The sequence below is a fragment of the Melanostigma gelatinosum genome (assembly GCF_949748355.1).
Source record: "Melanostigma gelatinosum genome assembly, chromosome: 7".
Lineage (NCBI taxonomy): Eukaryota > Metazoa > Chordata > Actinopteri > Perciformes > Zoarcidae > Melanostigma > Melanostigma gelatinosum.
Genome location: NC_136640.1, coordinates 9,310,425 through 9,333,949, shown reverse-complemented (window position 1 = coordinate 9,333,949; position 23,525 = coordinate 9,310,425). Strand labels below are relative to the sequence as shown.

General features: G+C 42.7%; 1 protein-coding gene across 1 annotated transcript in view; it reads left to right on the top strand.

Moving 5' to 3' along the window:
* pde2a (phosphodiesterase 2A) overlaps window positions 1–23,525 on the top strand; it is a gene marked incomplete at its 5' end in the record, with an annotated part of 130,819 nt that overhangs the window by 10,692 nt on the left and 96,602 nt on the right. Inside the window, one exon of the mRNA XM_079271566.1 lies at window positions 272–385. Within this exon, the coding sequence (XP_079127692.1) occupies window positions 272–385 (114 nt within the window). The remainder of the gene's footprint in view (window positions 1–271; window positions 386–23,525) is intronic.

The window sequence follows — 23,525 nt, the reverse complement described above, 5'->3', positions numbered from 1 at the left end:
TCTCTCCGCTCAGTCGTTTTTATCCTCGCTCACCATAGCTCGAGTATCAGTTACCGGGTCCCGACCAATCCCCGCGCGCTGTCAGAGCTCGAGAGGAGACGGCAGCGGAGAGCAGACCGGGGAGAGGCAGACATACAGGCTAAAGAGGTGGGAGAGGAAGCGGGAGGAGCGCACACACACTCAACTATCTGTCCATCCATCCATCTATCGTCTATCCTCCTCAACCTCCTAACCCGTCCCCCCCTCCTCCTCTCCTCCCCTCGCTCGCCAGGTCCTCCTGACTGCAGCTGTTGGGTTAACCGGAGACGCGCGAGGCAGGATGCGCGATGGGACAAGCGTGCGGACACGCGCTCCTCTGCCGTAGCCAGCCGCCGTCCTCCGAAATGTAAGTGTGTGTCTCATAACTATGTATGCAGGGAATACTGTGTGTTGCGGTTGTATACCTTGAAGCTCTCTCGCCACTTCTGCATAAGCGCACAAACTAAACGGGGCACGTGGCGCCTCGCATTGAGCCAATTAGCCTGGTGGTGCTGGTGGTGTGAGTGTGACCTGCTGGGTGTCATTATCCCCCCCCCCCCCCTGACAGCGGCAGTGAAGACTCCAGGTGCACTGTGCAGGTGGCTCTCAGTATAAACCGGTGTGGCGCTCACCTGCATCACACTGTAATATCACTCAAATGTTCCCACAGTGTGTCCACAGAGAGTTTATTGACCTTATCGTGCCTTTGTATCTTCCATGCAGCCACACTGCTTCTCTTCCTCTAATATCCCTTACGCATAGATAAATCTCACAGCCCTCATAATTGCATTCTGTCGATCATTATATTCAAATGTTTTTTTTAAAGGCCTGACTTAAGCAAACCACCGTATCCTAAAATACTGTTTGGAAATCCAGCCGCTTTCTAATATATTGTCCTTTATAACAGGGTTATAAGCAGTAACTCATAGCTTTGTTGATTAATAAATAATTCACTAATGCTTTATAAATCAATGAATAATAAAAGCTTTTGGGTTGCCAGGTTGCTTAACTTTCTCTTTGATGGATTAGCTTTACCTTCTGGAATAGGGCTGTGTAGAAACTGGACCAAAATGTGTATATTACCAATTGATTATGCATTTAGTAATTGATTACCAATATTTGTGACTGCTTGGTAACCCATAAAAAGGATAAACACCAGCCAGAGAGATGTTTCACAACTTTTGGTACCCAAAAATGTGTTCTCCTTAATGGTTTAAAAGTCATCTCTAAAGCAAAGGTGATTTATTAACCATCAATAATGCTATCTATATAAGATGTATAGATATACTGGAGAATAAATGCCCTGTAAGTGCAGTTTTCTCCTTTGAACCCCCCAAAATGCACCATCGCAGAGCTTAAACCAGACTGTTTTTCAGTGTGAATGTTCATTCTTGACCCCGAGGCTATTTTCCTTGTTTACATTTTAGAGATTAAGAAGCCTTTTGCACATAGCAAATATGTGGATCAAAGGAGGCTGACATGATCAATATTAAATAAAGCAGCCCAGCTTTGCAGCCTATCTGTGTGAAGCGTGTAGCGTTTAATATGAACATCTCAGAGAGGTGTTTATGGAACTTCGTGGTGATTATTAGTTGTGCTGTTGTTCAGTCTCTGTGTGTGTGTGTGTGTTTGTCATAACTTCTCTCAGAGGCACCTGTCTGGGTGAAAAAAAAACGTCAGCTGGTGTTCCGCTAAATGTTAGCTAATAAAGCAAACCCCTCCTGATGCCACGTAAACCCACGACGCCCGTTCTCAAATGAAGAGTCGCATCTGTTGCTGCAGAGATAAGTGATGGTGATCAAGCTGTTCAAACAGCATGCACCTATATCCTGTATGTATGGTGAGAGCTTCCCTCGGGGCATGCATGTCTTGATGCCGACGTGCTCCTCTTAAATGCTCGAAGTCGCCTCTCCCTCTTTCATAGCTGAATAGCCTCATGTGCGGTTAATAACATTGTGATGCCATTATACACTGATTGCACAAAACATTAGAGACATCTCCCTCATATCAAGTTTCAACCCCTTTTTGGCTCAAAGCTGAAAATCCTCATCTAATGTTCTCCTCCTTCATGACTGGTTTAAATTCAATCAGGGAAATAACTGAAGCATAATGGCTTATATTCACCTCAGCAGCGCTTGTCCTCAAAGACGAAGCTTCTTACATTGGGCATTTGTTGTCAGTCTCGAGGAGAACATTGGAGGGATAATGAATCTGCCGGGTGGATGTCAACGATCTTTGACATACAGTGAGTTTCAGGAGCTGGTCTCAACTGCTGGAGTCGCTTTGACTCGCAGCCTCGGCATCTGTGACCAGTTAAGCTCATGAACGTGTGAGATGCTGTCGTGAAATACACAAGAGCAGATGTCAAACGTGTACCTGCTTATGATCCCGCCTCTGATGGAGCATTGTGATTAAAAAAAATCCAACATGGCCCTTTGTGTGCCCATCACAGTGATGGTGTTCTTGGATGACTGGATTGAGGCTTTGAGAGACAGTTGTTCATCAGAAATATTGACCAGGCGCTACAGTTTCAGTAATCACGGCCATGTTTTTCGGTCTAAGCTTAGACCTCCATTCACCCTCGGTGTGTAATGTTTTAACCTTTATGTTGCTGTTTGTGTGTTCAATGCACATTGTTCATCATTTCAGCAGCCAACAGGCATCGCCCTTGTAGTCTGTATTTGGGTGTGTGTTTGTTTGCCAGCCGGGTGTGCATGTGGACCGTCTTCAGCCTGAAAAAAAATATTGCAATTTACTGGATTGATGCCAGGACGTTATATCCCTCAGCCTCCTGAAGAACACTCACTCTCTCTCACACACACACACACACACACACACACACACACACACACCCACACACACACACACACTCACACACTCACACACACACACACACACACACACACACACACACACACACACACACACACACACACACACACACACACACATCAGGAATCAGGTTACAACTCTGCTGCTGCTGCTGTGCAATTCTGTGTGTGTGTGTGTGTGTGTGTGTGTGTGTGTGTGTGTGTGTGTGTGTGTGTGAGAAAGAGAGAGAAAGGATGCTGACATTGCACTGTGTTATCATCAGTAATGGGCTCATCAATCCTAAAATATTCAGACAGAGAGAGAGAGAGAGGGCAGAGGGAGATGAAGTGAAAGCAGTGAGAAACCACTGTGAGTTGCTTGTGTTTATGTGTGTTTGTCTACAGAATATGTTTGCTTCAACAAAACATTCTGCTTAAAAGCATGAAATTCACAGATTAATCTGCATTTTCATTCACTGTCGCTGAGTGCAGAATGTCGCTTTGGAGCAGTAGATAATAGATGCTATTTAATATATTTATATACAAGATCGCTAATTGTTTTCCACTCCTATAAACATGTAGAAAATTTTTTAAACGGTAGAGCTGTGCACATCCATGGCAAAAACTCTTCCCCCCCCAGTTGAAGAGCAAGTTCAGCATGTAATTACTTTTGAAATACTCAACTGAAACAATATTTGGTTGAGTTCATTTTCTGCAGGAATATAATGAGGCGACTGCCAACGCTTGGATGTTGTGAATGCTCTGAATCATCAGTACGTAAGATGAGCAACTGTAAAAACGAAGTCTATATTTATAATGAAAAGTCAAAGGTCTGAGAGAAGAGCGAAGTCATCAAACATCCAATCACCAAGCTTAAAATCCTGGTCCCATCACCACCAATGGCAGGTTTATGATGGAGATTGAGCTTTGTAGAGCTTAATAATGATCAGCAGTTTCAATCAGTTAACTTTGGGATTCTGGGTTTTGGGTCCGAAGTGAATTCAATAACTGCTGAAGTGTTTAGTTCTTGATTGCAGAGAGGAAGCATTCTGATTCGTCCCTCTGGCCATACCGAAGTGAGGGAATAAACTTCATACCAGGAACAAAGCTGAAAAGCATTCTAACCACATACCCTAACAGAATCCTAGTATCATGACATTATCCAGGAGCCTCTGCTGGATTTCATTAGCGTTGAGGTTTCATTAAAGGAAAGCATAAACACACCATTCATCCATCCATTTCCCATACTCGCTTATCCAGTGCAGGGTTGCAGGGGGCTGAACCCGATCCACGCTCACAATCGGGGAGAGACCGGCTCAGGGCTCATAAATATAGAGAACAGGCGGCAACCTCTGGGTTTGAAACATGAATCCAATGTGGAAGTAGCTTAAACTGGCATTCTTTCTAATAGCCAGCAGGGGGCGACTCCTCTGGTTGGTGTAGAAATCGATGAGAAAATGACCCTACTTCTCACTGGATTTATTACCCCAGTAAAGTTCATGGTCTCAATCCCTGGTCTCAAGTCATCTTCAACACAGCACGATGTTCATTTAGCAAGTGATGGTCCAGTTTAAAGTAAAATAGACAGTAAAGCAGGATGTGCTTTACTGTTTACAGTGCAATGCCACTTAACGAGCAGCAATTAGAATTCAAAATAAGTGCAGACACCAGGATGGTGGGAAGGTCTCTCTTGTATTCAAGTGAATACAAACATGTCCACATTGCTCAAAGTGGTGTGAGAACTTGGACTACATTACTGCGCCAAATTGATTAAACTCAATGCACTCAATAATTGCCATAACAAGGCTCGTGTTTAGCTCTGTGTGTATTTAAGCCAGAAGGACAGAGACGGATGCATTTGTCTAGCGGTGCCAACAAGCTGTTTTAACATTCATGTTGAACAGAGTGTAATCTATGGAATGAGATGTAAAACAACTGTCCCGATCACTAACCGAGTGGAAGTTAATTGTGTCATTAACTTTGGCTGAATGTTCTTTGGTTCTCCTCGATTTGTCTCGTAATCTACCAGAGAGTTCTTGTAGCCAATATAGATCATAGTGGTTGTCCAGTGCCTCCAGTAAATTTGATCCAAATGGATGTACCATAACAATAGCTATTTGTTTAATTATTATACATCAAATGGGAGCTCTGCATACCCCTGGCTGATACTATGTCCCCTAATTGAGATGTAAATGGAGCCAATATGGAGTCGAGGTTGAGCCGATGTGAAGACTTTGTTCTGTGCAGAGGGAACAAGTATTTATGTTTCACATGTTATCTACGCTGGAACGACTTCAGCTGGTCCGTCTGTGCAAATAGGAAGATGAGCTAGTACGACAAACAAGCACACAAATACACACAAGCTTATTTTCAGTCAAATTGTTGTCAGTGTCTTCCGTCCTGTTGGATTTAACACATAACTGAGATAATCTGAATCAGCATTGTGCTCAATGTGAGCCAGGATTGTTTCATGAATGGAAATTTGATAGGTAGCATGAGGTGGACCTGGTTGCGTCATTGAAGGAGAAGAATAGCGGCCTTTATTGTTCTATTTCATTTCAGCACAGCGCTGACAACCTGAAGCACAGGGGAGTGTAAACAATGATGTCTTCAAACCTAACATACCTTTATGAATCACACTCGTAGACCTGCCCCGCAGTGGTGATTGGGCAGTTTATTGTTTGACAATGTCATGGGCAAGCTTACTGCATCAAAAGAAGTGAGTTTGCTTCGACACGAGATGGAACCTTCAGATTGAATTACGCTGAAACAGCACTGCTCCTTTGTTTCCCGTAAATATTCCCTCAAAACATTCATTTTTTTCACCTTTTTGTCTGCAAGAGTGTTTATCTAGAAACACAGTATATTATATTCCATCTCTGCTGTTTCTATTGTGGGCTCTGCAGAAGAATAGAAAACCTGGCCAGCTGGTCACTTGTGATGACTGTTTCGCAGACCTTATTAGGAAGCGTTATTTTAAAGCCCGAGGCTAGAATTACAGTTCGGTTGAGCTTATTGTTTCATATGTTGCAGGTTTGAGATTAAAGCTCATTGCAGCAGTTTCAATGTGAGGTCGAGGTTAGACGAAGAATGTGATGAAGTACATTATAAGACATAAGGGCGATCTGTTTTTTCATTCCCGATGCAGATATCCGGGCTTTGGATGTCGGTATTAATAAGGTGTATGTCAGGCTTGACTTAAACATTGATTTACTTACTTTGTAAAACAAATAAAAACATTTATATTTCCTGAATTGTTATTTATTAAAATAATAAATCGTAAGTCAGCAACTTTCATGGTAATATACAGGAATTGCAATTCAACTGTAATGATTTTTAATGAAGTTTAAACAGGAATTTAGTGCCAGTATATAATATATTGCATATAAACATAGAAACAAATTGACTAACTTGGCCCCATTGTCACCAAAACCTGATCCGGCTATTTAAGTCAGAATCAGCCCAATATCATTATTGGTGCATCCCTAATATGACAGTCATGGTAACAGAACAGCTCCAGCGAGTGCATTTGTGTGTGTGTGTGTGTGTGTGTGTGTGTGTGTGTGTGTGTGTGTGTGTGTGTGTGTGTGTGAGAGCCTGACAGCTCCCATGGTTCCCAGCTTTAACTCCAGCAGCTCCTGTCAGCTTGTTTATCTCTATGGACTGTTGCCACAGACAGGTGTTTCTGTGTGTATGTGTTTACAAGTGTGTCTATGTATGGGCACATGTATGTGTCAGTAATCCAATGGACAGCCACAACTGTGTTTGTCGGGGTTTTGGCAGCGGCTACAGCTGGCATGTTTGTGTGTGTGTGTGTGTGTGTGTGTGTGTGTGTGTGTGTGCACTCCCTTGACAGATTAAGGTGGGATGTGAGGCAGCAGTCGTTGGGACACAGACTTTTGGTTTAATTAGAAAATATGATAAAGCACCTCTGTGTGCTCATTGATCAGCAGTAGAGGTGTGTGTGTGTGTGTGTGTGTGTGTGTCCTCTTAACTTCTAGCCTGAGCAGTAAATAACCTTAGATAAACTCGGTGTAATCCGTCATAGAGATAGCATACAGCAGATTAGGTTTGACATCCAGCTTTAGCACTTGTCTTTGTGAGGTTTGTGTTTAATGTGTGTTGTTCTGGTGTGACGCCACATTGCTTGAATGCATTTACTACTCGCCTTCAGTGTAAGCAGCTGCAGCTATTTTAGTTTGTAGCTTTACTCATTTGTTTTTGCAGGCAACCTGTGTGTGTGTGTATGTGTGTCTGTCTTTAGTCAGGTATAGGAAGTTCACAGACACAGGATAAAAAACCCTCTCTCACACAAGCTCACAGGGTAGCGAGGAGAGGTGTTTTCTGTTGTCTTTTTATTTTTTTATTACTCTTTTGAACATGAATATTTCTGTTATTGGTGTCATTGTTTTACAGCTACAGATTTAGCTTTGTTGGCCAAAGTCATATGGACGTTGCTACAGTAGTTATTATTGTGACACTGTTGTGCTCGGCCTCTGCAGCTGAGCAGCAGAATGTGTTCCTGTGCTCCGGTTCCTCTCGCCCTGACTGCAGGGCTTTTTCTCATCGATCGGCTCTATAGATTGACTCACGCGGAGATGAAGCCACTGACGGGCTGTAAATGTCGCATTTGGGACGTTGGGGGGATTTCGCCTTGCGATGCTGAATTAAATGAGTTCCACAGCACACGAACACACAGTCTTTAGAGACGTACGTACCCCTCACACATAAACAGACTCGCTCTCAGCTGCTCACACATGCACACATGCACACACACAGACACACACACACACACACCCCACAGTAGACGCATACATACATATACTGTTGTGTATTGTATTTCTGTCTACAGGCTACTATGCGGCCAGTATTCGGACACACAGCCAAATGGAAACATGGCGGTGACTGCTCGGATCACGTGGAGGCTGAACTATTGACTGTTGGTGTAACTATGTGTCCTCGCCGTCGATGTTGTTGCTCCTTTTTTAACTCTCTGTTCTCTTCACATCGCCTCATTTGTGTGCCGTTGTCTCCATCTGTCCTCCGTTTCGGACCGAGGCGGACAAAGGGAGACAGGTGTGACGGAAAAAAGAAGAGGCTGCTGAGATGGCTTGATAGATGAAGGGCAGGTGTTTCATCTGAAGGGTGGGCCAGGTTGCCTGGCAACTAATGGTGTCACAGGTTACCACAAATATAATAGGGGTATTCTATTTCATCAGTCCTAGATGTAGTGTTTTCCTCTTTTGAGCTGTCTGTATAGTCATCTTTTTACAGTCTTGCAAGCGTGAATACATACTTTTCAATGTATTATATTGCATTTATTATACACGTTTGTGTCTTAGCCAGTGTGTGTGTGTATGTGTGTGTGTGTGTGTGAAGGCGTGTCTTTTCACGGCTGTGTGACAAGAAGAGGACACATGTCTTCTGGAGGTTTTTCTTCCTTTCTTTCTGGGAATGTGGTTGTAGCTTGAACCATTGAAAGCTGAGTGGAACACATGTAACACTTAAGGATGCATAACTGTTTTACTTTTATCACATTTTCTTAAAATGTGGGTACATTTTGTAAAGACACAATGTTTACACGGTACGCTGTGCACTGTGTCTTTCTCCAAGCTTTCCATATGCTGACTTACCAATTATAATTAAAAACTTGTAATTTTGCAATACTACCGCCGTTTTGATGAGTTTTTAGTTCTTAAGCCCTTCCGACTATCACTAGCCCTCCAGACCAGTGGTTGCCAGTCTGGTTGGTCAGCTCTCACACTCCTGCTGGTTTTCATTCTCACCATTTAACACAGATTTATTTTTGCCAGGGACACCAGGTGATTGCAGTTAGCTACTGCTCGAATAAAAAAACCAGGACGGCAGGTGCATTGGAGAGCAAAATCAGTACTGGCAAACACCAGTATGCAGTCATTTCTGAAAACTTAATGACTCAATGAGAGACTTTTCCCATCTAGTCTTCCCTGACTGTATTGGGGTCTAAATTAACTACGTCATCTTGATGTAGACAACACAAGATTACAGTTAAAATCAAAGTGACTACATCAAACGTATCAGTTCCCCCAGATCTCCCAGAGCCCATGGTGACTTCTTTAAATCGCTTGTTCTGTCGGACCACCAGTGCAAATCCCAAAGATATTCAATTTACATTGAGAAATGAAAGATAAAAGTGGCAAATCCTCACATTTGAGAAGCTAGAACCAGAGAAAAAAAAAGTAAATTAACCCCAAAATAATTGTCGTCTTCTCTGCTGAAAATGTTTGCTTTAATTGTGGAATATAATAATTCTTAAAGCGGTCGGATGAAAGGAAAGCATCCAAAGGAAACACCTCCATGTGAAGATGGGAAATCATTTTGGCCTTTTCATTACAGCGAGAATACAAAGAATCGCAGCAATCAAGACCCGGAGAAATGTTAACGGCCTTTTCAAGGTCTGGAGAAATAAATCATTTTAGTGATTTGATTAATGATGAGGGTCAAAAATCACCACCAAATTCATAGAAATGTGCTTGATTTTGGAAAATGAGGAATCTAAGCATCCTCTTGATTATACAGGGGAAGTCTGAGGGGTCAAATCATTTCAGTGTTTTGTTAATCTGCAGCACAGGCCAGATCACAATGCACTATGCTGACTGCATTGAGTTTACGACAGATATGGAGGTGTGAGTTTTAAACTTCAGCGATACGACCATAAGGCAGCATGCAGATTAAAAAGAGTATGATGCCTACTATTGATCCCTGAGGTATACCACAAGTAAAAGATAAGAAGATAACTTTTTTGAAGCACTAATAAAACAACTTATGCTGTTGCTGTACTGATTTTCCTGCATGCAGATGAACGGCAGCTGGACATGCACCGTATCTCATTATTTTATTTCTGCCATTATTTAAAGCACATTTTTCTCTGTAGTGGATGCCTTATTAACAATTAACACCGTTGAATAATTAGGATGTATTTGTTTTTTTCTTCTATTTCTCGTGTTTCACTTTGTTTAATATGCAGAACTTAGCCTACTTTTCTTTTCTTTTTTTTTACTTTGTTCAGGGCTTTAGTAGAATCTGGGAGTTTTTCTGGAGTTGCATAACTGACTTCGATAATAAGCCCTCTTTTTTAAATTAATTAGTTTCCAGTTTAAGCCCACAGTTTTGCACTTTAATATGTATGCAAGGTAAATTATACAATGATGTAAAGTGCAAAGATAAATCAAAAACAAACAACAGAAATCTATAACATATTGATTGATACACACGATAGAAATACATCGATAGGAATGTGTTGTACATGCAAACTCTGCTACAGGGAGTACAGCAGCATCTGCTAATACTGGAAACAATGGCACGTGAACATTTGCAACGTATTTTTAGGTGGAAAACAACATGGAGGTATGTTGAGTAGATAACTTGAGCTGAGGTGATGAGCCGCGAACAGACCCACATAGCTGAGATCATACACAGTCTGCACATGAGTGAGTCACGGTACGGTGGGAGACCAAAGACATCAACAAGGAGTCCTCTCAGAGAGAGCCGGCGGTTTTAAACTCACGAGATGGACATCATGTAAACTCTAAACCAACTATGTACACCGCACTGTCACAAAGTGCTCTTGAGTTCAGTCAGTTCCTCAACCAGCTCAGCATACAGATGGTCATAAATGTTAAGTGCTTCTACCAGAGGCTTCTGTTGTATAAATCAAGTAGCATTCATTTAACTGTGGCAGAAGCTTGATGCGCAGTACGGGATTTATAAGAATATAATCTTTTACGCATATATATATATATATATCTATAGACAATTTAAGAAGCAAATCTCGCAAATCTCTTGTTTACCAATACTAACCCAAGACACGCCGTGTTTGTGTGCTACATCTGAAGTGTTCTGGAGTGAGCTAACACTCGAATATTTAGTGTTGAAATAAAGTGTAAGGTTGGAGCGTGTCTCTGTTGGTTTGACCTGTTCTATCACATTTCAGTGGTGAAGAGACCATCAACTGCTCCCAGACAAACACACCAGTTGTTTTCCAGTAGGAACACTCTGCCCTGGCCCTGGGCCACATACTGTATGTGTGCTCACACACAGATGCATGCAGGCTTACACACACACACACACACACACACAGGCACTGGCACATACAGTATCGAGTTGTATTTGAAGATTCGTAGAAGCGCTGGTAAACAGTCTGGTTGGACGGGGTGGAATTCATTTGCATTAGGACAGAATTGTCTCAGTTTGATTGGGCGTTAAGATATGCTGATTAAGATATGCTGATATGCTGATGCTGAGATATGCTAATTTAATGTCGAGGAGACACCCCCACTGACAATGTCTGTCTCCGAAACGCTTCCAACTTCTAAATGATAACACACGGAGACAGATGCTACTAAACACACACACACACACACACACACACACACACACACACACACACACACACACACACACACACACACACCGTTCTGTGGTGTGAATCCTATGTTCTTAATTCGAGAACACAGAGGCACTTCATCTTTCCATCTCTTACATTCTGTCTCCTGTTCCTCTATCATTTTTTTTTTCTCTTTTACTTTTTAAAGGTTTACTCTTCAAGTCAACTCGAGCGAAAAATTAACAATTTTGACTGCCAGCGGGGGGTCCAGCAGGGATGCATGTGCCGTTTGCACATGCCTTTATTCATGCACGTCTGCACAAACATACCGTAAATGTACGTCCATGTGCACACAGCTGTACGTCAGCACGTTAGAAGAAGTACCAGACATAATGAGAGTAAAGTCTGTGTGCAGCTCAATTAGTTGTGTTGCATGTGTTCACGCTGTGTTGGGACGCTGCGTGTATCCAGATGTGTGCCACGGCCCCATGTTTCCAGTTTGTTTACCTCCACATGACAGGTGTACATGTGTGTCATAGCTTCACCGATGTCTCCAGGTGCAGCCTCCCTTCTCCACATCAAAGTCGACATTGAGAGAGTTTGTGTATCTTTCATAGCTCTAACCTCTGTTCACAGGAGAGTTTATGTCTAAGAGGGGCCACACTTGCTTTCATCTCTTTTGTCTTTTTACTCTCTCTCTCTCTCTTTGTCCCGTAATCTTCGTTTTTTTTTTCTTCTCTCTTCGCATCTGCATCAGTGTGTTTACTCGTCGCTCTCCCTCCCTCTTCTTGACTGCGTGCCTCTTTCATCCTTGTCTTTTTGCCTTTTCTAAGGACGAGTGATTGCTTGTGTCATACCTGTTTTCTCCGTCGTCAGACTGCAGCGGGGCAGAGCTCGCCGGGTCCCTAACAAGGCAGTCTGGGAAGCTACTTTGATGTCGCCATCAATTTGGTAGTCAGTAATGAGGAGGTTTTACGCCGGCCTTCTTTGAATCACAGCTCCGCCCCATGTTTGTCGATAATGTTTGTGCCGTGTTGACTCCTTATTGCCTACCGCCCGGTTAATCACTTGCTTGATCTGACTGATAGGCTGGCTTCCAGAAAGGGTCCGTGTTCTGGTCCGCAGTGGAAGTAAGAAACGTGAAGGTTAAAACAAGACCGAAAAAAAATCAGAGTTGACACATCAAATTAAATTGACCAAAGCAGCCGAGCCGTTAGCCAGAAACATCCACAGTAATTGCCACTGCAATGAAAACATTTGAAACTCCTGCGTCTGTCCTCTGCCTTACTGGTTCTGTTCCAGAATGTGTATGTGACTGATTCCCTCTCATTGATTCTTTGACGTCTGATTCTCTATAGCTATGTGGGAAATGAGAGAATGACTCAGAGACAACGGGGGCAGTCAACAACCGTCTGCACAGGGTGAGGAGTCTGGACAGGAGACAGACATATCGACAAGTGGAGTAATGAGTAGCTTTTCCAGCCTTTTTTCATGTTTAATCAAGAACTCTCTACCTCTTTCTGTTGTGTGTGTGTGTGTGTGTGTGTGTGTGTGTGTGTGTGTGTGTGTGTGTGTGTGTGTGTGTGTGTGTGGTAGCAGGTGATGTGTAAAGGTATTTTTAATAATTTTTTTTAATGCTGCATCAGTGTAGAACATCAAAATTCAACACGGCCTTCCCTCCTCCATCTCTATTTCCTCTTTTTTCTTCTCTCTCTTCTTCCTCCTCCTCTGTTTCTTTGTTCTTGATCTCAGTGCTTGCTAACAGCATGTCACGCCTCTTCTTTTAGTCACAACTTTAATCAATGAGCCACTTTATTGTCTTTTGTGATTGTGGGGGATGAAAGTTATTACTTGACTGATTACTTATTGTTTCTTTTTGCCAAGTATTTTATTAAGAGTTTATTAATCACTATAAACTGATCTTCACCCGGACTTTCTGTCGCAAATGTTTTCTGCTGCCAGAAGACATGGTTCACTGCAGTCTACAGTGCATGATGCAATGAGCTTAGAACAAGCTTGCCATGCCAGGGGCCTCATGGAGAAAAACAGTCACAAGCCTTTTGATATAAGAGACTTTGTAAAGAGCGAGTTTAAACTTCTGTGCACTTGAATCCGCATTAAGAGGATTTTATCACTTTTAAATCCCCAGTAAATATGACCAATGGGAAGATGCTGGGCCTTGGAGTGAAAAGATTGCTGTCAGGTCAGGTTTCAGTCCTGAAGTGGCATTTGGAAATACATCACGCAAGTGACTGTAACTCATCATGGGCCTCAGTCTGCTCTTCTTCTGTGTCGTGAAAGAACGTGTTTGCTCACATATGTACTGTATGTAGAGCCAAATAAACTGAGAGTCCTTTCGGCAAGGCACCATAACTGGGGAAATCCCCTTTTCCAAATCCCGGTATGGTTTCCACAGTGGGGGCTTCAGGTGGCGACGTCATCACATTGCATTCCAGTAAGCTCCAGCTGTTTGTCCGACTCTACTCCTTCCACATCAAGAAAAGAAAGGGTTTGAGATCAGCTGAACGTCGTTGTCAATGACGGCGAAATCTCTTGAAGGGCTCGTTCGATTCTGTTATCAGTGATGTGAGCACTGTCACATATTTTCCCATTTTCACACAAGCATTGGTGTTTGAGAAACTGGAGAGAATTAACTGAAGAGACGGGAAGTGTGCAGCATTGCTGCCCCTGATTTGCCTCTCAGAAAGTTTACAGCAAATGATTTCATGTGTGCATCTTTTCTTTGCAAGCTTTTGTGAGATCAGACGAGAGGTCTGCCGATCACTCGGAGTTGCCCAGTTCAACAAAGCCGTGACATTTTCTTTCAAAAGCTCTGACTCGACGTCTCTTCCCACGACTAAGCCGGCATCAGTAATGTATTTCCAGTCGACGAAGCAGTCTTGATCGGATGCGATTAACAGTTTTTTCAACACGGTGGTAGGCTACTCATCACATCACCAGCTGGGGGGCTCTGGTGCTTCCTGTGACTGATAGTCTAGTGATGGTGACACCAACTGTTCACAATAGCAGCTGCATTTAACAGAGTCAGCCAGCCAAATATAATTGCTTTTCTTTTAAAGTTTCAGTTGTAAGGCTGCACCCGGTCTGCGGGCCATAGTTTGGACAGCCAAGCTCTGCTTCTGGAAACAGATATTCAGAGAAAGATTCAGAGAAAAAACAAATCCGATGCTGACAATGATCTGTTTGTGATGCAAATGATACTTTTAACATCTGATTTCTAGATTTTATTCACATTTCACACACCTATGCTTGCACACACACACACACACACACACACACACACACACACACACACACACACACACGCTGGAGCATTTGAGAATATTTTTTTCATATGCTTTTTCCTGCTGGTCTGCCCATTTTGTTACATAATGCATTACAACTGAGACCAAATGGGCTTCATCTCTCCTTTCTCTCTCGCTCTCTTTTTCTCTCTCTTTTCCCATCTCTCTCTCTCTCTCTCCTCACTTTTTCTTCCTTCTCCCTCACTGATTTCCTCTACCAGCGATGATGTCGTTGTCTCATCCCCCCCCCCCCTCTCAGCTACTGTCTCTCTCCATCTTGTCATGTGTTACTGTATCGTTAGATCCTAGCAGTAATTTATTCATAAAGGTACACTGGCTGGCCTTTCCCAAAATGGAAGGACAGATGGTGGACAACAGGGAGCTGATGTTGTGAGAAAGGTTAGGGAGAGGAATGTGATGGATGACAGCCACTTCAGGTTGGATCTTCTTTATGTCCGGGCCTGTGTGCAAAAATAAATCACACATATTAATGAATGTTGTCGTTGGCCAGTAGTGCAACCATAGAAAAAGTGAAGACTACAAATTACATTTTTGTTCAATTCTCAGCAGCCAGAAAGTACGGAAATAATATAATGTCAAACTAATTGAGAGATGTGAGTTCAGGATGATATTGTCTGACTGCGGGAGAACTCATCTTCCTTCGGTGTCATCTCTTAATATTCCATGGGATTTATGCACCTGTGTCTCCTGTTTTGGCTGAGAGTTTTGTCTAAAATCTGACATTGACAGATCTCCATCTTTTCCTTTTATGCAACATCTTTGGGTTGTTTGTGGACTTTTTGTTCAAAGTTGCCCTCATCGCTATTATGTGTTTTGCCCTGTGTTATTTCCTCGGATGTTTAAACATCATAATTCTGAGTTTAGGACATGTACCTTAATGCCAAAAATGATGATTCCAAGCTGAGTATATTTGGTTCTCAACTTCTTCCACCAAAAATCCATGCTGTGATTTGTTGACAAAAGATATCTGCAAGAATTGTATTTAGTACGTTGCATATATCCTCTGAATGTCCTTAAAGGGGTGACTCATGCCAGTTATCCATCGTGAATATTTAGCTTTTGGAGCGTTGCTTTCATGCCTCCCCAACCTGCTCGCATGACTTCATTGCACCGATGGATTCACATGATAATATCTTTACTCTAGCTTAAAACTGAGCGTGTTACAGCCTCTAAAAGACAGGAATCTCGAAAGAAATACACACACACAATTTTAACTGGTGCCGGGTAGCTAATGAGAAACCAGTATTTCCCGTGGTCCCGGTATATTGTTTCTGAATGGTTGCAGTTATACATCAGATGTGATTTGGGAAAGGGTGGTGTTTGTCGTAGCTGAGGGCGACGTTTGATGACCATTCCAGTATATTGTCCAATAACCACCAGTTTGCCCAGTGAGCTGCCAAATTGTTTCCTGTCAATGAATTTAATGGGTGCATGTGCGTGTATGCGCGTGTGTGTGTTGATCTTATGAAGCCAGCTGCTAGGTGTGTCTTCCAACAGCTTCCCAGCAGGAAGGACACACAGACCATTAGAGAAAACGGGAGAGAAACCTAATTGACCGACAACCGGACGTTAGAGTCGACACACAGTGTTTCCATCCTGACCCAGTCACCCGTCCATCCTGCACTGGTGCTGCAGAGATGATCTATGTCAACACATATTTCTTGATGTGGAGCGTTGGGGTAGTTAAGGCAGGTGTGGAGGTAGTTTTATTGTTCCATATTCTGTGAACCCATCTCATCTTCTAACTATAGGTGGCCTATATGAATCAGACTCACTCTTGACATTGTGTTAAAACGGGGACGTAACACATGTTTTTTGTTGTCTCACATAAGATCAAACTGAACATTTTGGGGTTTGAACTGAAACATCACTTGGGGGAAATTGTCGAAATGTTTCAGTGTTTTCTGATGTTTTAGAAACCCATGATTAAGTGATTCATTAATTAAATAATAGATTAATAAAAAACAAAGAAAGTAATCATTTGTTGGAGCTGTATTGTATTTGTTTAAATGTTTTCCAAACAGATTGTCTTTTTTGTCCACTTTGGGGAAACAGAAGCAAGTTGCACAACGCTTACATATCATCAGCTCTTAAGGGGCGAGGCAAAACGCAGTCAGGTAAAAGCAGAGAGTCAAAAAAACAGGTAAGAAAGAGCACCAGGGGGAAACCGCTGTAATGCTAGACACGGAAGTACTAAGAGGAACTGGCACAGAGACAGAGGAACACAGGGTTTAAATACACTGGGGAGGTGTAGGTGATTAGACACAGGAGGGATCAATCAGGGGCGGGGCAGACTACCACAGTGGCTGGAACACACACACACACACACAAAGGCAGGAAGTGATATGACCTGAAACGATAGGTGACGTAAGTGACACGAAATAAAACAGGAAATGTTGATAAAATGAGGAAAACATAACTTAGGTTACAGGATGAGACGTAACTATATGCGATGAACTTGCTGCGACAGCACCTCCTGATAGCTGTACAGCATTGCAAATGTTGTCTCCTGAATATGAAGCGTGATCAGTGAATCTTAATTCATGACTGATGTAAGGACTTTGTGGAGTTCCCGATGTCATCACTGATTTATGATGCCCTCGCTCTCCTCCCCTCCGTCCATGACGGCGATTAATAATGAATGGCCCCGACTGTGAAATGCCAGCCCCTCGCATATCAGTGAAGTGTCCCTTTTTAGAAAGCTAATGTTGACAAATGACTGGCAGCGTAAGGCATTTGAGCACACTATTAACCCCTGAAATGTCATTGTGATTGTGAGTCAGAGAGAGGTGTGTGTGTGTGTGTGTGTGTGTGTGTGTGTCTATGAAATGTTGTTATGGGCTTTGTGGGCCGCTCTTAACCCTCATTGACCTTCATTATATTTCAGTCTTGTCCTTACAGTCGCTTTTCTTTTTAATGCCTTCACATATCACGGCAATATTGTCAGATGCTGTAGCCACTGAGCATATGCTAACGCTAACAGTCATGCGCAGACAGTTTCTCTCTCTCTCACACCAAAATACATCCATTACGCTGCCATACAGTGAGTCTAGTGGGGAGATAAGAGGAGTAAGCTGCTGCACTCTGTCTAAGGATGAAGGATCTAATTTGCTGCTTAACGAGAGATTTTATTACACATACGCAAACACACACACACACACACACACGGTGCCCTCGGGCCGGTTTTGTCTTTTGTCATTGTTAATGAATAGTAGCTACAGTGTTAAAGAGATAAAGCGAAACCGGACTCATTAAATATTCTGTGTGTGCAAGATCCTGTTTTCTGTGAGAGTGAGTCAGAGATACTTTAACACACACACACGCACACGCGCGCGCACACACACACCAACAAACACATGTGAATACACACAGGTTGGTGAGCTGCTTAATTGCTTCGCCGTGGAAAATCATGTTAGCTCTGTGAGGGGGATTAAATGTCAGCATATCTGCGCATATAATCAGCACGTGTGTGCACGGATAATGGTGTGTGCTTGCTTATTTATTTGTACATGTTTGTGTGTGTGTGCGTGTGGAACATTCTGTGTGTGAATGTGTGTGTGTTCATGGATGCACTCGCTAGATGTCATCTCACACTTCTCTGTCCTCCTGTGTCTTTGGGAGCCTTCTTCACCGCTCCATTTACTTTACTACGCTGACTGTGTGTGTGCGTGTTCATGGATGCACTCGCAACTCTGTTAGACCTCATCTCACACATCTCTGTCCTCCTGTGTCGTATAGGAGCCTTCTTCACTGCTCCATTTACTTTACTACGCTGACTGTGTGTGTGTGTGTGTATTGGATCATTGTGTGGGTGTTATCTGCCTTGTTTTATCATTCTGAATCTGCAGTTGCTTATTAAACTTGCTTGTGTCCTCCTCCTTCGTTCCCTCCCTCCTCTGATGGTCTCTTTCTCTCCTTCATCTCGATTTGCTGACATTGAGGCCATTATCAAATGCAATTTTATATTCTTTTGGGCCCTAACCTGCCAAAGTTCTTTGACGTTGAAAGTGACAAGAGAGGCAGATATATTTGATCTAAAGGGGTATTTAAGACGTAGACATCATGTACCAATTTTCTTTCTTTTCTTTCATTTTCTGGAGGTTTAAATTGCTGAGGCCAAATGGACCCCGGGGAGAATCGATGTTGAAAAATGACATTTGAGGATAACGGGAGGGTGACATATTACATCTACTATTTCCATTACTCTCTTTTTCCTGTGTTCTGGATACGTGTCCTGAGCAGCTTTAACTCTGAGGTCACTTCCAGGCAGGATATAGCCCACACACTCACTCATGTGTAAATGTTTAGTTTGTGAACATCAGAGGATATGGTGTTATCCTTTGTTTGTGCTCGTGTGTGTGTGTGTGTGTGTGTGTGTGTGAGAGAGAGACAGAAAGCTGTATCGTGCTGGACACAGGTTTTGATTTAAACTGACTTTTGTGTACTTGTGTTTGTGTGTTTTATACCTGTGCGTGTGATATATCATATGTGTGTCAATGTATGCACACAGGCGTTATCTCCAGCGTCACACAGGAACTGAACCAACAGACGACCGGAAGCCTTATCGCTCCAAACACCACCACACTGTTTATTCAGACAAGCGGACACACACGCACACACACACACACACACACCTTTCCTTTCTTGTATTCATTCAGCGTAGTGAGAGGAAGCGTGGCATGTACTGTACATTGTCTATGTGTGCGTTTGAGTGTGAGATTCAATGTGTGAAGACATAATTGCAGCATTGATTGAGATACCATGGGAGGTGTGTGTATTCACATTCTGGTTATAGAATTAGTGGAAAGATGATAATATAGTGCAAACAGCCATAGCGGTCAAAAACAAGGTGCAGAAACCTTAAACATTCAGTTGGATACTCAAGAGTCAAATTATGAGGCAAAGAAGGCCCTAATATTTTCAGAGCACTATTTCATGAATTCTTTTTAGTCCTCCAGCTGTCACATAATTATGAAAAGAAGAACTTTTCTAGCTCCCAAAAAAATGTTTCGACCTGCAAGGCCTTCATCAGGCAAATATCTATGGGGAACAAAAACAGGCTTTATATACAGACAAAACATAGACGGCCTTTATTTGGTATGCTGTTTTGATGTGCACACTATCCACCATCTTTGTTACATATTGACTCATTAATGGGGTAGCTGTGTTGATATATCTTTGGGATGTAGCCGCTCCATTTCATTCAAAGCTTACATTCTTATGTGTTTGACTTCTTGTGGTTGCTTTGTTAATTGAAGACGGATTGCATGCAGTAGTCGTTAAGTGTTGCTGTGTTTAATAATGGTTATTCCCAGCATGAGCTGATGAATGAAAGTGATGGGGGAGCATTATGTTTCCACAGGGGGGACATTTAAAGTGTTATAGATATTTTTATAGACTCCCTGCAATAAAAACAAAATAAAAAATTGCCAGACTGCTGTTCAGCATAGTGAGCAAACTGAGACTCAACATGAAGCAGATGTCAGATGTGTGCAATGTACACACATCTGACAGCGTGCAAACAGCTGAAACACCGCTGGTGATCAAAGAGATATGTGAACTGCAGTTTCCCCGGTTTGTAACTTAATGGCGTAGATGAGCAGGCGGTAACCCATCGGGACCGGCCCCGTTAGTTCATCCTACGACGTTGAACCACACTCACTCACACCTAGAAACTCAACAGCTTACTCCTAAATTGTGACACATTGCATCGTGAGATTGTACAAGCCTTGTACACGGACTCGTGAACTTGGGTTGGAAGATGGATTACACCTCCTCCACAGTCCACGCTAATGAAACGCCTCTACAGGTGTTGCTTATTTCGCCTGATTAGACTTCCTCTCAGAACTGTGTGGGCATGTAGAGCCTGTGCCTGTTTGACATGTCCTCCACCCTCCTGGTAGTGCCGTTGCGCTTGTCATCGACAACTAACACCTTTAGTCATTAATACATTTGGTGACATCACACTCCTAAACCTAAATTCATGAGCCGTTCTCTTTACGTGCTGCATTAAACTCTTAAAACCGGCCTACGATTTCCTGGTAAACAGCCTTTTGTGGCTGTGCTAATGCCGTAGACGTGAGTGTGACACAGTCTCAAACTCTCTCAGATAGGAGGTCTGGGTGGACTGTTGCTGGGGCAAAGTGTATGCCGTTGACACCACAGACGATGTAACAAAGGCGGTGATCTTTCCCTAATGATCGTGACCTTTCCCGAGCCTTCAGTTGGCTAAACTTTCCGTAAAGGTGGAATAAATATTTATATAAGTCACCTGTGGAGCCGTGGCTTGGGCCTGGACAGGTACTGACAAGCGACTTGTCTTGTGCTCCGGCACACACATTTGTCCATGCATGACATAGAGCTGAGCCCGATTAGCCACACCTGTCGGTCAGCCGCAGGAAGACGTGTGCTGCCTCTTGACGTGGAGCCCTGAATGGGTCATTATGAATGTGCTGTTCTATTGATCAAAGATTAGTGAGGTGGGTGAGGAGATAAAGGGAGGGAAGTGAGAGAAGAGAGGGAGAGGGAGAGAGAGGCGAGGAGGAGAAAAGATAAACTGAGAGAGAAAGAGAGAGAAATACTTCTGGCTTTGAGAGAGAGTTCAGGAGAACTGTTTTTCCGCCCATCTACACGCACACATATGCAAAATTACACTCACATTTACATACAGAGTCCTCACACACAGACACTCGTTTCCAAACTAATTTCACCTCATTTGCATCCACAACTGAGTTGAGAGCAGAGTGACAGTTCAATCATTTCTTCCCAGCACCCTCTTTCTCGTATCTTCCTCTCTCTCTCATCTGAGAAGGTTAATTGAACACTTCTTCTGCGCTTGGAGGTGTCAAAAGTGGGTGCCGTCGTTCAAGTTTCCATATTGAATCTAAATAAGTTGCCAACATTTTACTGTCTGTGACACTGGGGGAAATTAATAAGGAAGGAGGAAGTAGAGTCAGCTGTTTGGTGGGTGATGGAATCGTTCAACTAAACCCTCATAAACTGGGGTGACCTAAGGAATCGGATGCTACCACACACGTAACTTTCACCTGTGACAATATGGCAAGAAATGTTTATTGTGGTTAGAGTGGCTCGTATATTTCCTGAAGCCCTGAACGTCACACAGGCAACACCATCACTATATTTCCAATCTCTTTGGAGCTCTCCCGGCTGCATTTAATGACATCTTTAGTTCAAATACTTATATCTTAATTAAGGTCTCATTAAATTGGGTCAATAAAATTCAAACAATGTTTGGATATAATTATTCTCTTCACTTTGCCACTTTTGGGATTGGCATATCTTAACTATGTTTAATGAAAGGAGGGTTTGCTTTTAAAATACATGCTATTGGTACACAACCATGTTTAAGGTTCCTTTCAAGGAAACAATATAGGTGCAAAGCACTTCCGAGAAATTGTCTTTGAGCAAAGGAGGTAACAGTAGAACTCCTGTGATTGAAAGCCAAACAAATATGGATGTCAAACTGCAAGTCAAGACTTGACAGCACACAGCGACTCATTCATAATCGAAAAACAGTGTTTGTGAGCAGCCTAAGCCAGAAATGTGATTGTTTTGAACCTGCAAGATGTGAGTGAGCAGCAAGGCTTCCTGTCTTGTTATTTGCAAAGTTGCACAGCGTGAAATTTGAAAGTCGAATCAGTTGTATGCAAATCAAAACTTGAGAGCGGAGCAAAATCCATTGGATTAGACATGCTTCCGAGTGTCATCCTGTTGACTCTGCCTGCTGTCAGACTACTTCCCACTGACATACAGCAGCTGTGGGCGACATTCTGATCCCAACCCATGTGTCAGAAAAAAATGCTTTAGGGAATAACCAATCTAAATAGGCAGACCTCGGTGCATCGTGAACCTGGTAGGACATGTGCAACCTTCATTTCTTTATCATCTGAAAGTTTCCTTTGTGCCTCCGTTTCTCTCTCATGTCTCCTCCAGAGTTTCTTCTCTCTGTAGTCTCATCCGTCGCTCTATTCGTCAGTCCTCCTGTGGGAGAGCAAAGAGAAAATACAAGAAAAGACAGACAGGCTCACCTCTAAGCAGCAGACTGGAAGCAACTGGAACAGTTTCGGCACCGTGGTATAGCTTTACGTGCAGCAGTGTGGTTCATCTGGAACATGTTGGTCAGTCACGTGTTCCTTATGAAAGACAGAGCAGAAGAGTCAACTGGTCCACAGTCACTGTGACTGGGTTCAGTGGACTAAAGTAGCACGTGGTCCAGTTCAATGGTGGCAGCAAAACTTAAGTGTGTGATGGATTTACAAATTGCTTATGCAGGCAAGACTATTTTTGTATTGATTCTTTAAAAAAGTGTATACGTTTCTAATTAATAGATGAAATGCAAAGATTTGTGGCAGACGGTGGTTCAGGTTCAAGGCTTCCGTAATATGGTGAATACAACGTTTACACTGTGACAGTTTTCCTATAATTAGATTTTAAGAATCTCAATATAATGCCTTGATTACAGTATTGCAATATATCACAATATATGGAATTGTATATCATGATAGGCATTGTAGTGCCAGATTCTTGCCGATACACAGCCCTTAATGTATCATATTTAGTTACAGTGAAAATGGACAAAGTATTACATCATAGTGTATTGCATGTTGTATCATATTGCATTTGGGCACTATTACATTTTAAACGGGGTGCACAAAAAGAAAATCTTGATTTTGCTCTAAAACCATCCTTTTACGTTTAGGATTCTGTCCTCCGAGCGGTCTTTTGTTCTGTCTTCGTGTCACACGCGTCTCCGTCTCTCAAGTGCTTGTAGTAGCTGCAGGAAAGTAAAAGAGAATTTAACGAGGGAAACGCAGGCTGAAAGGTGCTAAGAGCGGCAAGAATGCAGAGAAGCGACTCTTCTTCTTTTTCCCTAATGAAGGAAAAAAGACAGAAAACTAAATCAAGGGGATGGAAGAGAAGAGAAAGTTGGAAGACAAATGAGATAAAGGAAACAATTATGGGGGGGGGGGGGGTTATAGAGAGGTT